Source organism: Maniola hyperantus, chromosome 21, assembly GCF_902806685.2.
Source record: "Maniola hyperantus chromosome 21, iAphHyp1.2, whole genome shotgun sequence".
Taxonomy (NCBI): domain Eukaryota; kingdom Metazoa; phylum Arthropoda; class Insecta; order Lepidoptera; family Nymphalidae; genus Maniola; species Maniola hyperantus.
In genome coordinates, this window is record NC_048556.1 from 606499 (window position 1) to 620526 (window position 14028).

Here is a 14028-nt window from a genome sequence, read left to right on the forward strand (position 1 = left end):
CAGATAGCTATTATATTAATTGCACATCCGATAAGAAAGGATTTTTGAAAAAAGATGAAACAGAGGGGCAGTACGAAAGTTGTGCCATTGTTCGTTAAAGTCTGAAGTGATAGTGTCACGTGGGAAAAGATTACAAGTAAGCTGACAAATTTTTGTGATAAGAACTTCAGGAGTCGATTAGGACGATTAGTGACGATATTTGTTTGTCACATTGTCTGTAGAAACTGTGGAATCAACTTCCTTCGGCGGTGTTCCCATTAGATTACAACATGGGGTTATTCAAGGGGCGGACTTACAAATTCCTGAAAGGCCGGCAACGCATTGGTGGTTTCTCTGGTACTGCAAATGTTCATAGGCGGCGGTATTCACTTATCATCAGGTAACCCGCCTGCTCGTTTGCTCGCCATTTTTATAAAAAAAAATTGTCATCAGTCGTCAGTGCAATTTTATGTTTACGGTAAAATCAACGATCGAATCGTATGTAACAGCTCTTATATATAAACTTGAAGTGTAATTAGTAATTACATGTGCTGCGCATTTTTAATATGATATCATGGACGTGCTTTGTAATGGGTATTTATCGTTATTCTTGTTATTAGACAGTTCTTGAGAATTGCTTTTATGTAACCAGTTAAAATGGTAAAGTAGGTAGGTACAGTACGCGGCAGAAAATAATGTACATCGACCTTAAGAATGAGATTTCGGCTTTGTAGAGCGTTGTCTCTGTCACTCATATCTGACATTTTGTCGATCTCAACGACAGAGACAATGCTCTACAAAACCGCTATCTCTTTCTGAAGGTCGATGTACATTATTTGCCGCGTACTGTACTTTGGTTACATGGACAGAGGAACTGCCGATGCGTTGCCGAGCTTTCAGGAATTTGTTGGTCCGCCCCTTGAATAACCCCATGTTGTAATGTAATGAGAACACCGCCGATGGGAGTTGATTCCACAGTTTGCATGTGCGTGGAAAGAGAGATCTAGCACAACGGACGGTCGACGTGCACCAGACACCCAGATGATAAGGGTGAAATTGCATACGGTGGCGCGCGGTGCGGATGTAGAAAAAGGGCGGTGGAATGAGGTCAAAAAGCTCTTCACAACACTCCCCTTTAAATACGATTTAGATTACGCCATCTTCTTATTGAAAATCTGAATCAATCTGCGAGTGTTCCTAATTCATTACGGCCGTAATTTTACACTCAGTAATGTGGTAATGCGTCTCTAGCATGAAACATTCACTTTTCTTTTTTCCTTGTAATTTTATTATGACTTTTTATTGCAGGAAACTAAGTTTCTTTTTCTAAGACTTTATCGATTCTACTCTACTAATGCGGTTGATTTACGGCTGAAAAAAATAATAATAATCAATCTATTGATAGGTAATTTGTCGATAAATTAATAATTATAGTCCGTACAAAATGAGAACTCACTCGCCATGTCAAAAGTATAGTTCACCTTAAAATAAGGACTTAAATCGTACTTTTGATATGACAGTTGACATAAAGTTAAAATGGCAAATAAGTTCTCATTTCCTACGCATCATAATAAGCAACCATTAAATTTTTGATAAACAACAACGTTGCTTACTAAGCCATCGGCACATTACAGATTGATTGATTGAGGAATAGGATTGATTTAGACATTGTCCATATTATATTGATATGATATAATTATGGACTGACCTGAATCCTTCTCGTTCAGAGAGGAGACCCGTCCTCTGTAGTGGATCGGCGATGGGTTGATGATCATGATGATACTTATACAATTTTTTTTCTTGTCCTCAGACGTCAGACAGCGCAGACTTCCTCACAACCCGGCCGCACACAGCCGCCGTGTTGCCGGGAAAGCCGGCGGGCAACCCGCTGCAGTTCGTCAAAGTCGGGCCGGCGGACCTGGGCCACAAGGCGCGCGAGCAGCTGCGCCGAGCCGAGCTCGCCAAAAAGACAGAGCCTGCGCGGATCGAGCGGCAGGAGGACTGGCAGTCGGTGAGTTACTTGTGACCACGAGGGTATCTGGTTGTGACGTCACAGCCGCGGTGCTCTCGGGCAAGACAACGGCGAACCAGAAACTGTAGAAAGTAGAATATCAACGCTCACTTCGCTCGCCCCTTTTGATCGATACTGGTTCTCAGACAGATCATGCTGTAGTGTTTGATAAATTGTTTAAAATGGTTCTTTACACACTAGATTACGTAATAGACGACACGAAGTTGTATAAATTTTATCTATATTGAAAGTATTTCAAAAAAAACATTGAAACATTTATCATATAATTTTTAAGGTCCCTGATCTGTGCCAGTGAATAATGCAGTACAAATCTGAGAGTAAAAAGCGTCGGGCGTGGGCTTTGACAAAAACACAAGATTAACGCACTCGTTCTGTAATGTACGTTATTACAGTATAACAATGTTAAGACCGGATAGAGGCGCTTAATTTAATTACCTGAGCACAATTTCAGCTTTGTAGTCGTTTTCGCTTTTTACTTCAAGAGATTAAAGCTGCAGGCTCACCCGTTTAGCAATGATGAGTTTAATTGATTATTGTAAATTTAATTCAGCACATGAATATTTTTTTGTTTTGAATTCGATTGCATATTTTTGAATTATGTTTGGCGCCAACAACGTTGATAAGAATTTTCTTTTTTGTTAGACTTTCATTATTGGACATATGCTTCCTCGTAACTTTCTTTCCGTTGATAAGATTTGTTTTGAAGATTTTCTTCGCTTTTCACCAGTGTCAAGAAGTTTCGATAAAGAGTCCTTAAATCTCATCATTACTATAAATTTAAAAACAAATAAAAATTAATTTTCGCCAAAAAAATTGACTGAAAATTAAGACCACGAACTTCAGTGCGTAGAAAGTTTTTTATCTAAATAAAATATAACACGTTTGGTACATGGAAAAAGGAAATTTTGCACAGATTTTTCCTTTATATTGTAAACAAGAAACAAGGCTGGATTTATCGAAATTCCTACGGGATAGGGAGTAAAGAGGATTTATATTTTTGCTAAGCTACACCGCAGTCGTTTGCTAGTTATCGATTAACTCCTTCAAATTTTTGCGCTTGACTTTGATTTCACTTGATAAAATAATATCTATGACGATAGTGGTACTGATTCTGAGCACAATTAAATTTTAAAACATTCGCATCCTCTTCTTACTAATATAATATGAAAAGGACAGACATAGTTTGACAGTTTTAAGTTTAATTTAGAGCCGTCAACGTTACTTTAGCTGCCAGTCGCGAGCGTATCGTTTAAATTTGTGGCGTGCACTAAAATTTTGTCTTTAAATGTAACATTCATGTTCTGTCCTTTTTTAGCAACATTAAAAAGAAGAGGATGCAGATACTCTAAAAGTTTAGCGAAAAACAACAGAATCAGAGCCATTGTGGCTAATTCGTTTGTACACAATCTCTAAACTAAACTAAAATATCACGTCTAAATCTATTGCTATCCCTTTCATAATGTTGCTTGCGGAAAAGGAAAGCACTAGATTTAGACCTGTTAATTTAGTTTAGTTTAGAGATTGTGTACTAGAGAATCGGCCCCATTATGTAGTTACCTACGAATTTATGTTACGTACGAACGTGGTTAATGTACAGATAGGTTACGCGTAACCTAAGACCACAGCCTTGAAATATACAGTCCAATTACGAATGTACTTGTACAGAGCAACGGTAGGGTGGGTTGCGGAGGGCGGGCGGCGCGGCCCGCTGCACGCAGATTCGCGTAGTCTGCGTGATTGATGGACGAGGGTTTACGTGAGCGTGGTTTTAAATATTTTTAGTGTCGTTTAGTAAGTTCTATCATAAAATGGTGCATTACTGTTCTGTCTACGGATGCTATACGAATTCTAAACAGAGCAAGAGTCTAAAATTTCACCGATTTCCCCGCGATTTTAATCCCAATTTTGTGAAAACCCTTGCATATTAATAACCAGCGCTCAGGTTTTATTTTAAAACCTGCAGCATTAATGCTGAGCTGGGGCCATTTCATCTTGTGCCAAGTGGGTGCAAGAACTCATTTTAGATTTAATTAATTATTAAGTACTTCTTATTATCTACTAACTACTATCTACTAACTATTAATTTTAAGTTTGTTTGTACCTTAGGCATAAGATGAATAAACCAGTTTTCTTTCTTTCTTACTTCTTTCATATTTGCGTAGGAATTAGGAACACGTATATACCTACACGAGCGGCGGCATCGCTTGACTTCCAAGGCGTCGAACAACTGGTAGTATTTCGTTAAACTGTGCTAAGACGGTGGTACCTCACCCTTAGCTAGCGGATAACAATCCTGGCGGAAACACGTGACATTCCGACGACGCTGGCGTCTGGCACTTCCGGTGGGGTACACCCATACACACGTGTATGTGTGCCCTTCGCATAGCTGAGGTGTTTCCATTGACTGGCCAATCGCCTGGTCTTGGAATTGGTCGTTAAGAATTTTTGGGCGTTATTGGAAGTAAGCGGTGATCATTGAATTAAATGTTTAAATTAGAAATATTCAGAATATAAAAAGAAAAGCTGACTGACTGACCGATCCGATTTTACTGGTGGGAGGCTTCGGCCGTGGCTAGTTACCACCCTACCGGCAAAGCCGTGCCGCCAAGCGATTTAGCGTTCCGGTACGATGCCGTGTAGAAACCAAAGGGGTATGGGTTTAATAAAAACTGCCATACCCCTTCCAGGTTAGCCCGCTATCATTTTAGACTGCATCATCACTTACCACCAGGTGAGATTGCAGTCAAGGGCTAACTTGTATCTGAATAAAATAAAAAAAAAATCTATCAACGCATGGCTCAAATTACTGGACAGATCGGGCTAAAATTTTGCATACAGATAGCTATTATGACGTTACACAATGTATACACCAGCTAAGGAAGGGTTTTTGAAAATACAACCCCTAAGGGGGTACAATAGCGGTTCGAAATTTGTGTAGCCCACGCGGACGAAGTTGCGGGAACAAGCTAGTATTCAGAACAAAAATCGCTCTACGAAACTGTTAAAATTATACTCTACTAGCTTATGCTCGCGACTTCATCCGCGTGGATTGCACAAATTTCAAACCCCTATTTCGACCCCTTAGGGGTTGAATTTTCAAAAATCCTTTCTTATCGGATGCCTATGTCATAATAGCTGTCTGCATGCCAAATTTCAGCCCGATATGTCTATTAGTTTGAGCTGTGCGTTGATAGATCAGTCAGTCAGTCACCTTTTCCTTTTATATATTTAGATTTTCAATTAGGTAGACATAAAATATAAACATCCTAAAACAGTAACTCAAAGATAAAATATTACATAAGTAGCGTAACCTTCATTCTCGACATAAAATGGAATAAAAAAAACTCATTAACCGATATGGTTACGGTCCGTGGTAGCCTTGCTCAGCGAGCGAAAGATTATATCTAGAACTATATTTTAGAACTGACCCATATTTTAATCATATAAAACAATTAGCTTATGCCCGTGATTTCGTCCTCGTGGACAACACAAAATTCAAACCCCTAGTTCAGCCCCTTAGGGGTTGAAAATTCTTTCTCTATCTGCATGCCAAATTTCAGCCTGATCCGTCTAGTAGTTACACAGCTGTGCGTTGATAGATCAGTCAACCTCTGAAGGGGTGAAATAGGTGATTGAGATTTGTTTAGTCCTCGCGGACCAAGTCGTCGGTATATAACTATGGATCCTGACTTGTGCAATCTATTTTTTTTACTGTTATTGACGATCAAAGTTTAATAGTAACCAGACCATAACTTTAACAGCATGTCATGCAACTGGCCCTAAAAACTCAACATGAGCCATGTCCACCATAACTTCCGTTGCCTAACTAATTAAGGACAGTCCTCAACTCTTCTAAGATTAATTGCAATGACTTAAAACGTACTCGTACGTACTTAGCCACAAAGTGAAATGGAAATGGGTCTCTCGCCTCATTAGAAACGTACCATTTATGAAGAAAAAACTCATATTTCACTATAGAAATCGCTATTTGTTATTTTCAAAGAGGTCAGTCATGGGACGTCCTACGTCGTGTTTAATTTCCTCCAGGTTTTAATGAGCATACCGATCCGCACTGCGCCATCTATATGTGATTTAATAAAGTAATTTTATCGTTGAGACGTTTTAATTTTTTTTTTGTGATGTTACCACTAAGTCCCGGTTTTCGGGTTTTTTCCTTTACTTGTGCTATAAGATCTACCATCTGCCAAATTTTATAATTCTAGGTCAACGGGAAGTACCCCATGGGTTTTCTTGCAAGACACTACAGAGAGACGAACAGACAGACAGAAAACAAAGTGATCCTATAAGGGGAACCCATAGATTAATTATTGGTCTCGCTCCGCTGGGGAACCCTAAAAATACCATTACTTAACTAAATATCTTATCAAGTTGTTTACTTAAACAAAAATATTTTACCAATAATTACTCTCCATAGATTTCCCTTCCACGGTTCATTGACCCGACGTAAAAAGTCGCTGAAACCTCAATGAAATTCGTCGAACCGTAGTGGACATTATTTCGCAGTCTTTTTGTCCATTATACACGTCTATTATCTAGATTGGTCTGTGCTGTCGTTAAAATACCGCTGTCGCAATGCATTCATTGGCCAATATGGAATTCGTGCGTTGTGCGTTGTGCGTTGTAGAGAGTCAACATTTTCACAGAATGCCTGTTTCTTCTTCTTCTTCTTCCTTACCTTATCCCACGCTACGTGTTTAGAATGCCTGTTTCTATTGCAGCTAAATTTTATTTATTTTATTCAGATACAAGTTAGCCCTTGACTGCAATCTCACCTGGTGGTAAGTGATGATGCAATCCAAGATGAAAGCGGGCTAACCTATAAGGGGTATGGCAGTTTTTATTAAACCCATGCCCTTTTGGTTTCTACACGGCATCGTAAAAGAACGCTAAATCGCTTGGCGTGTTTCCACTTGATACCGTCATTAACAATAACAATAGGACTACATTCGACATGCCACGTAAATAATAAGCGTAATAAACCAAACATAGATCCCATTCATTTTTGAAGGAACCGGTTCAACCTCATATACAGTATTTTGTTGCAAACCAACCAGTGTTGATACTTTTGAGTTCACCCGCCACGACTTAATCTTACTGTTATTGCTAATGACGGCATCAAGTGGAAACACGCCAGTTAATATTGAATGCACTGCACGCAAATTGTCGTGTGCGAGTCCGACTCGCACTTGGCCGGTTTTTAAGTAAAAGGCTATACCTATTATATTAAATTGCTTTTTACTGGGCTTGTGACAACATCAATACATTGTAGCCATCCACTACCGGTTTAGAACATAACAAAATAATTATAGTAAATTATTGAGCCATTATTACACCATATAATATACAAGCACTACAAAACATCGCAGAAACAAAAAGTAGTGAAATTATAAAGAAAACTACGTACACGCGATGTTCGCCACCCAATACTAACTGCAGCTAACGGCAGTCCCGCCGTCACTCGCTCCATACATACGTAGTTTGGTTTTCATCGTATTGACCGATCAAACTCAATGTTATTTTGTAGACACGTTCTAAAAACTAATATGAATGTTTGTCTCTGTGGGTTGCCAGATTTCCGTAAAAATAACTTACTCCGTTTTAACTGTACTGTAGCGCGTCTGGTATGTTTGCGGATAACTGTGTAGACGGCTTCTTCGCAATCATACGGAAAAGGATCGCCTCAATCAAAAGTAGGTTGGAGAGAAGTCCCAACATTATCCTGAAGGTGATAGCAGACAGACAGGACAGCGCTCTCAAAGCGCACTGGATGTCTGCATTAGTTAATAAGAATATTAATTATATTAACTAACATAGAATAAGTTTCTTACTAACATACATTATATTATTATACAGTTACTAACATAGGTTAAGATGGTTACTAACATAATATTGTGGGCCTTTGTTGTCTGATGAAATAAAGATTATTTATTTATTTTATTTATTTAATGTTACTCAGGTTTACGTATTTTTATGTAAATTTTTGAAACCGTAACTTTTAAACTAAATACTTTGACGGAAATCTGGAAAAACACAGACATACATATTAGTTCCTATAACGTATCTACAAAATTTCATTGAGTTTGATTGGTATTGAAATGAGAGCCAAACTATAGTCCGCGACGGGTTGAGATTGCAATCGGGATATGAGGAGAAGGGACGGCCCGCACACCCGCACGTCACCTGCGCTCGCCCGCACCGGGATAGCGCGGGGGGTGTGCGGGCCGTCCCTACCTCGATTGCCATCTCCGCCTTTTTGTACCTACTTATTAAGATTTCTTTTTGTAACCTGTCATTTTTGTTTCTGTGGTGCAATAAAGTATATACATACATACATACATACATCTCAATCTATCGCGCACTATACTTTGGTCCTCATTTGAACATTGGGTAACCAATAAAACTCGTAATTTTGTAGACACGGTCTAGAAACTAATTTCTATGTCTGTGGGTTACCAGATTTCCGTAAATATAACTAGTTTTAAAATTACACGGGTTTGAATATTGGTATGTTTGAGGCCATGTAACTTCGAAACTGAATACTTTAACGGAAATCTAGAAACCACAGACATATACAGTACGCGGCAGAATATAATGTACATTGACCTTTAGAAGGAGATAGCAGATTTATAGAGCATTGTCTCTGTTTTTGATACCGACAAAACGTCATATACATAGGTATGAGTAACAGAGACAACGCTCTACAAAGCCGAAATGTCATTCTAAAGTACGAAAGAACGTATCTATAAAATATTGAGCTTGATATGAGAGCCAATCTTCAAACAAGTAGGTACCTATTCAAGATGTGGACCAACGAATTCCTGAAAGGCCGGCAACGCATTGGAGGTTCCTCTGGTGCTGCAAATGTTCATCGCCGGCGGTATTCACTTAACATCAGGTGACCTCGTTTGATTGCTATTTTTATTTAAAAATAACTACGTTTGTTTGGAGCGCACTACGAGTAAACCCCTCTTACATTCCGCAATAAGGAAATTGAACCATTCTGTGGTATGGTTGGATAATGGCACAGTTTAGCGTCCGCCGCCTGCCGTGCCTTTGTGCGGAAATTAGCAGTTCTGTACTAGAAATAGATGTTTACAACTAGTCTTTAATAAAGCGTTCTTTTTAAATGACTGCAAAAAGGAGGAGGTTCTCTTATTCGAAGTTGCATGCTACATATTATTTTCTATAAACACTACCCGATTTTAGCAATTAAGAGGGTGTATCATCAGGAATTTTGTTGCAAACCTGTTAAAAATGTTATACTTCGAATATAAAAATGGTTACATATTTTAAACCTTCAGTAGTATAATTATATTAATAGGCAAGTAGGTTTAGGTTTAAAGACGTTTATTCTCATAAAGACAAAGTCACTTACATGAGAACTTAATTCTAAGAATAAAGTTTACAAATATTCGCCATTTAGGTACTCATTCAATGCATTTGTCGAAGTGATTCGCATTACTCATAATGTGAGCAGCTAATTATTATAATTAAGGCAGAGGTCTGTGAAGATGGCTATTTAAAATGAAATTCTTTTCTGTAAAATTGGTTTCTAAAATCTTTGAATAATTTCTGTGTCACTATTACTTATAGAGTAAATCTCTAAATAATATCTGTCCCGGCTGTACTCACCCCTGAAAAAGGACCCCGTATGGGTTCGAAACTAGTCGGGCTAACGTCGACTACACACGTGAGTAAGCCGGGACAGATAGTATTTATAATGGAAATCACTCACGGTAGTTTAAATGCTAAAAGAGTAAATCTCTATGAGGTAAGCGTAAAGATTTCCGTAAGTGTTTGCCACAACCACCACCACCAGTGTGTTTGAGGAGAAATCTGAATCCGGAAGGGCAGTCGATATCCTAGCAGTTCGAATTTGAAACGAGAACGCTTTAATCGCTCCGTACGTGTCGGTGGAATTTCGACTATAGTACGCGACAAGTATGAGACGAGGGGACGCTCTGCACACCCACATATCACCCGCGCTCGCCCGCACCGGGTTAGCGCGGGGGCTGTTTTTTTTTATTTATTTATTTATTCATAATAATTTTACAAAGTTTCCTACATATCTATCTCGCCAAACTGGTGGGCCAGTTTGTTGGCAAGGTGGCGCTCTTAATACTAAGAACATAACTTACTAGTATATTTCCTTAACGCTATTCATACACCTATATCTATTCTTATAATAAAAACTGTACTACATACTAATTTAAACCTACCTACTTCACTAAAAGATAAACTAACACAATTGAATATTCTAACAACTTACTAATAAATAACCAAAGAAAACACAAAAACACAAATAAATAATTAAGAAGCATGATAGTCAGTTAGAGAGTCCCTAAGTAAGTGTTTCTTTAACCTCTTCTTAAGGACTCCCTCACTGAGCCTATCGATATCCTCCCCAGCCCAACCGATTGCATTAAATATTTTAGGAACTAAATATGCGCTTATTCTTCTACCGTAGTAGTTATACATTTTTGGCTCTACAAATCTCACTTTCCTATTTTTCCTAACATTATCCCTCATTTAACCTGTGCGCGTTTGCGGGGCGTTTCCCCCCGATTGCTATCTCAACCTGTCGCGCACTATACGTACGGGTGCAGGCCTTGACGTTACGAATTACGATACGTATCGGAGATGATTCAATTTTTAATTTACACAATTTCTAAAATATGTCGTGTTTTATTGTAGAACTTGGACAGCTGGAAGTCGTCGCGACGGAAGCGCGTGGAGCACATCATCGAGCGCTGCGTGGAGGTGCGGCGCTTCGAGAACGAGTCGCACAGCCAGCCGCGCGCCAAGGCCAAGACCTTCAACGAAATGCTGGAAGAGCGGTGAGTGCTTAGCCTCATTCCATCTACGAGGAACACGCTCATAATATAGATACTTATCGCAGGCACAGCAAGGCAGAACATATCAGTACCCTTATTATAAACTAGCTGATGCCCGCTACTTCGTCCGCGTGGAGTTAGGTTTTTGAAAATCCCGTGGGAACTCTTTGATTTTCCGGGATAATAGAATAGAATAGAATGTTTTTTTTATTCATGTAAACTTTTTAAAAGTGCTTATGAATAGTCAGGTAGTTTTAATTTACCACTGAAAAAAGTGAACTATGTTACTCGCCAAGTTTCATAAAAAGTGAACTATGTCACTCGCCAAGTTTCATAAAAAGTGAACTATGTCACTCGCCAAGTTTCATAAAAAGTGAACTATGTCACTCGCCAGGTCTTTATCTATACCCATGCAAAAAATCACGTCAATCCGGTGTACTGTTGCGACGTGATTAAAGGACAAACCAACTAACACACTTTCGCGTTTAGAATAAAGGTACTGATGCGAAAGTGTATTTGTTTGTTGGTTTGTCCTTCAATCACGTCGCAACGGTGCAAGGGATCGACGTGATTTTTCGCATGGGTATAGTTAAAGACCTCGAGAGTGACATAGGCTCCTTTTTATCCCGGAAAACCAAAAGGTTCCCCCGGGATTTTAAAAACCTAATTCCATGTGTACGAAATCGCGGACATCAGCTAGTAGGTAAGTAATAGACGAATTAGATGCCAACGTAATCATAGGGCTTGCATAAATGATTGATTCACTATAGGCAAATTATTATTTACTGCGAGCCAATCCCCTGGTAATGTTCTAGGTAATTAAGGACGCTCCATATTGGTTAGGAAATTGTACTGAAGCAAGAACGATTTATTGGTGAAATTGATCTGCCAGTAATGAGGCTCTATTGCTATGTGAATCAGTTGCAATCAAATATCAAAAGGCTAGTATATATGTATGTACTAGCGACACAGAATAATATAATGCTAGCGACATAAATATCGTGCGACTAAATATTGTCAGACTCCATCTTCTGTGAAAAAACATTAAGTTATTTGCTACTGTTTTCAATAGAGTTGTCAAATGTGCGTTTTGTAAAAAAAAAAAAGGTCCGTCCGTCGGACAAACAACAAGAATAGGGTCTTGGACAGTACCTAGTATGACGACCTCCCTGGCCCAGTGGTGAGCGCTGTGGTCTTAGTAGTGGGAGGTCCCGGGTTCGATTCCTGGCAGGGGTTTGGAATTTTATAATTTCTAAATTTCTGGTCTGGTCTGGTGGGAGGCTTCGGCCGTGGCTAGTTACCACCCTACCGGCAAAGCCGTGTCGCCAAGCGATTTAGCGTTCCGGTACGATGCCGTGTAGAAACCAAAGGGTTTTAATAAAAACTGCCATACCCCTTCCAGGTGCATCATCACTTACCACCAGGTGAGATTGCAGTCAAGGGCTAACTTGTATCTGAATAAAAATAAAATAAAAATAAAAACTAGTAATAAAATGACGTGAGTTTTTGTATAGCTGCAGTTTATGGGGCTAGAATTCATTAAAAAAAACAAAAACACATCATTTTATTACTACAGTCTAAGGCCCTATTAAAAACTTCAAATGTAGATTTCCAACTCCGGTATCACGTTTTTCTTCTTCTTCTTCTTCTTCTTGAATTTAGTATTCAACCTTGGACTCACGAAGTTTTAGCACTTTTGATTACTTGACAAATTACCACGCCCAATCTATTACTTACGTCGGATCTTCAAATCGGCAACTTTACAGGAGCGGAGAATTTTAAAGTCGGACAAACAGACAAGTTCAAAGACATTGGCGATGATGATTGCCCTGGTGCGGCACTACTAAAAGCCATAAAACAATACAAGAAGAAGAACAAGACAAAATGTTTTGAAGTAAATAGTCTGTAGTGTGAACTGCTGATGATATGATCACTGATCATTGATCAATTGATCAACCATAACTAGTAATTCGCTGTACTTCGATACGTTTTTGTGTACGTACTTGACAAATTTTGTAACGCATCGTAATCCAATTTATATACGCCTTTGTAACATGAGCTTTTGTATAGTACGAGACATGTCGAGATGGCAATCGGGGTGGGTACGCCCCGCACACCCGCACAACCCCTGCGCTAACCCGGTGCGGGCGAGCGCGATTAGCATGCGGGTGTGCGGGGCGTTCCCCCTGCCTCATACCCCAATTGCCATCTCGACCTGTCGCGTACTTATACATCTTTCGCAATGATCCATAGAAAATGTATAATGGGAATTGGTAAAAAGTAATTCATTATGATCGATCGTAATGTGATCATGATCAATAAGATGATTGTAATCTTGTCATTTTATTATAAAGAGTATCCAATTATGTGAAACGTGATTTCTGTCACGAATCTTATCACTGGTCTTGGTGTTAAGCTGTCCATTTGTTTGTATTTCGTGGTATAGTTGTTGCATTTCACGAAGGCGAGTGTGCGTTCGCGAGCGCTTGCTCGCGACTGATTGGTCAGACGTGCACGCACACTTACACAATGTCCGTGTATACGACGTAACCACAAGTAAAGTTCACTCGCCTTCGTGAATTGCAAGAACTATATGTCCCGGGGAAAGGACAATTTGTGAATTTACTATTTCTAAATTGGCACAGTATGCGGCCGAAAGTAATATAAACATCGACCTTTAGAATAGCAGATTTGTAGAGCGTTGTCCCTGTCGTTGAGACCGACAAAACGTCATATGGGTATGAGTGAGAGGGATATTGCAATTTTTTTTTCACTCTCGACATGAAGGTTACCCATATTGTAGGTAATTGGAGGGAAAACTGATACTGGGAGGGTGTTCCAAATCTTAGCGGTTCGGGTTGGAAATGAGGAGGCAAATCGCTTCGTACAGTTTTCTGGAATTTCGACTTCGTTTTTTGATTTTGCAATTTGCAGTCAAGAGCTAACTTGTCAAATAGAAAAAAAGTCAGTCAGAACTTTAAAACATTGTTCACGGTCTGCCCGCGAAATTTCGCAATTTGTAAACTAATATGACAAAGTAGGCTTATGACATTCAAATTTGAACCCCTAGCAGTATCATCTTCACAGGCTTATATAAAAGCCTTTACTTGAAAGTGTCCAGTTTAAGAACTCATTATTTTGTCTGATTTCTTAAGGGAAGTT

General features: G+C 39.2%; 1 protein-coding gene across 5 annotated transcripts in view; it reads left to right on the forward strand.

Moving 5' to 3' along the window:
* Window positions 1-14028, forward strand: part of smash (smallish) — a 224825-nt gene that overhangs the window by 155393 nt on the left and 55404 nt on the right. For all 5 annotated transcript variants that reach the window (XM_034980114.2, XM_069505874.1, XM_034980115.2 and 2 more), the window contains 2 exons: window positions 1790-1990; window positions 10727-10869. In XM_034980114.2, coding sequence (XP_034836005.1) covers window positions 1790-1990; window positions 10727-10869 — 344 coding nt within the window. The remainder of the gene's footprint in view (window positions 1-1789; window positions 1991-10726; window positions 10870-14028) is intronic.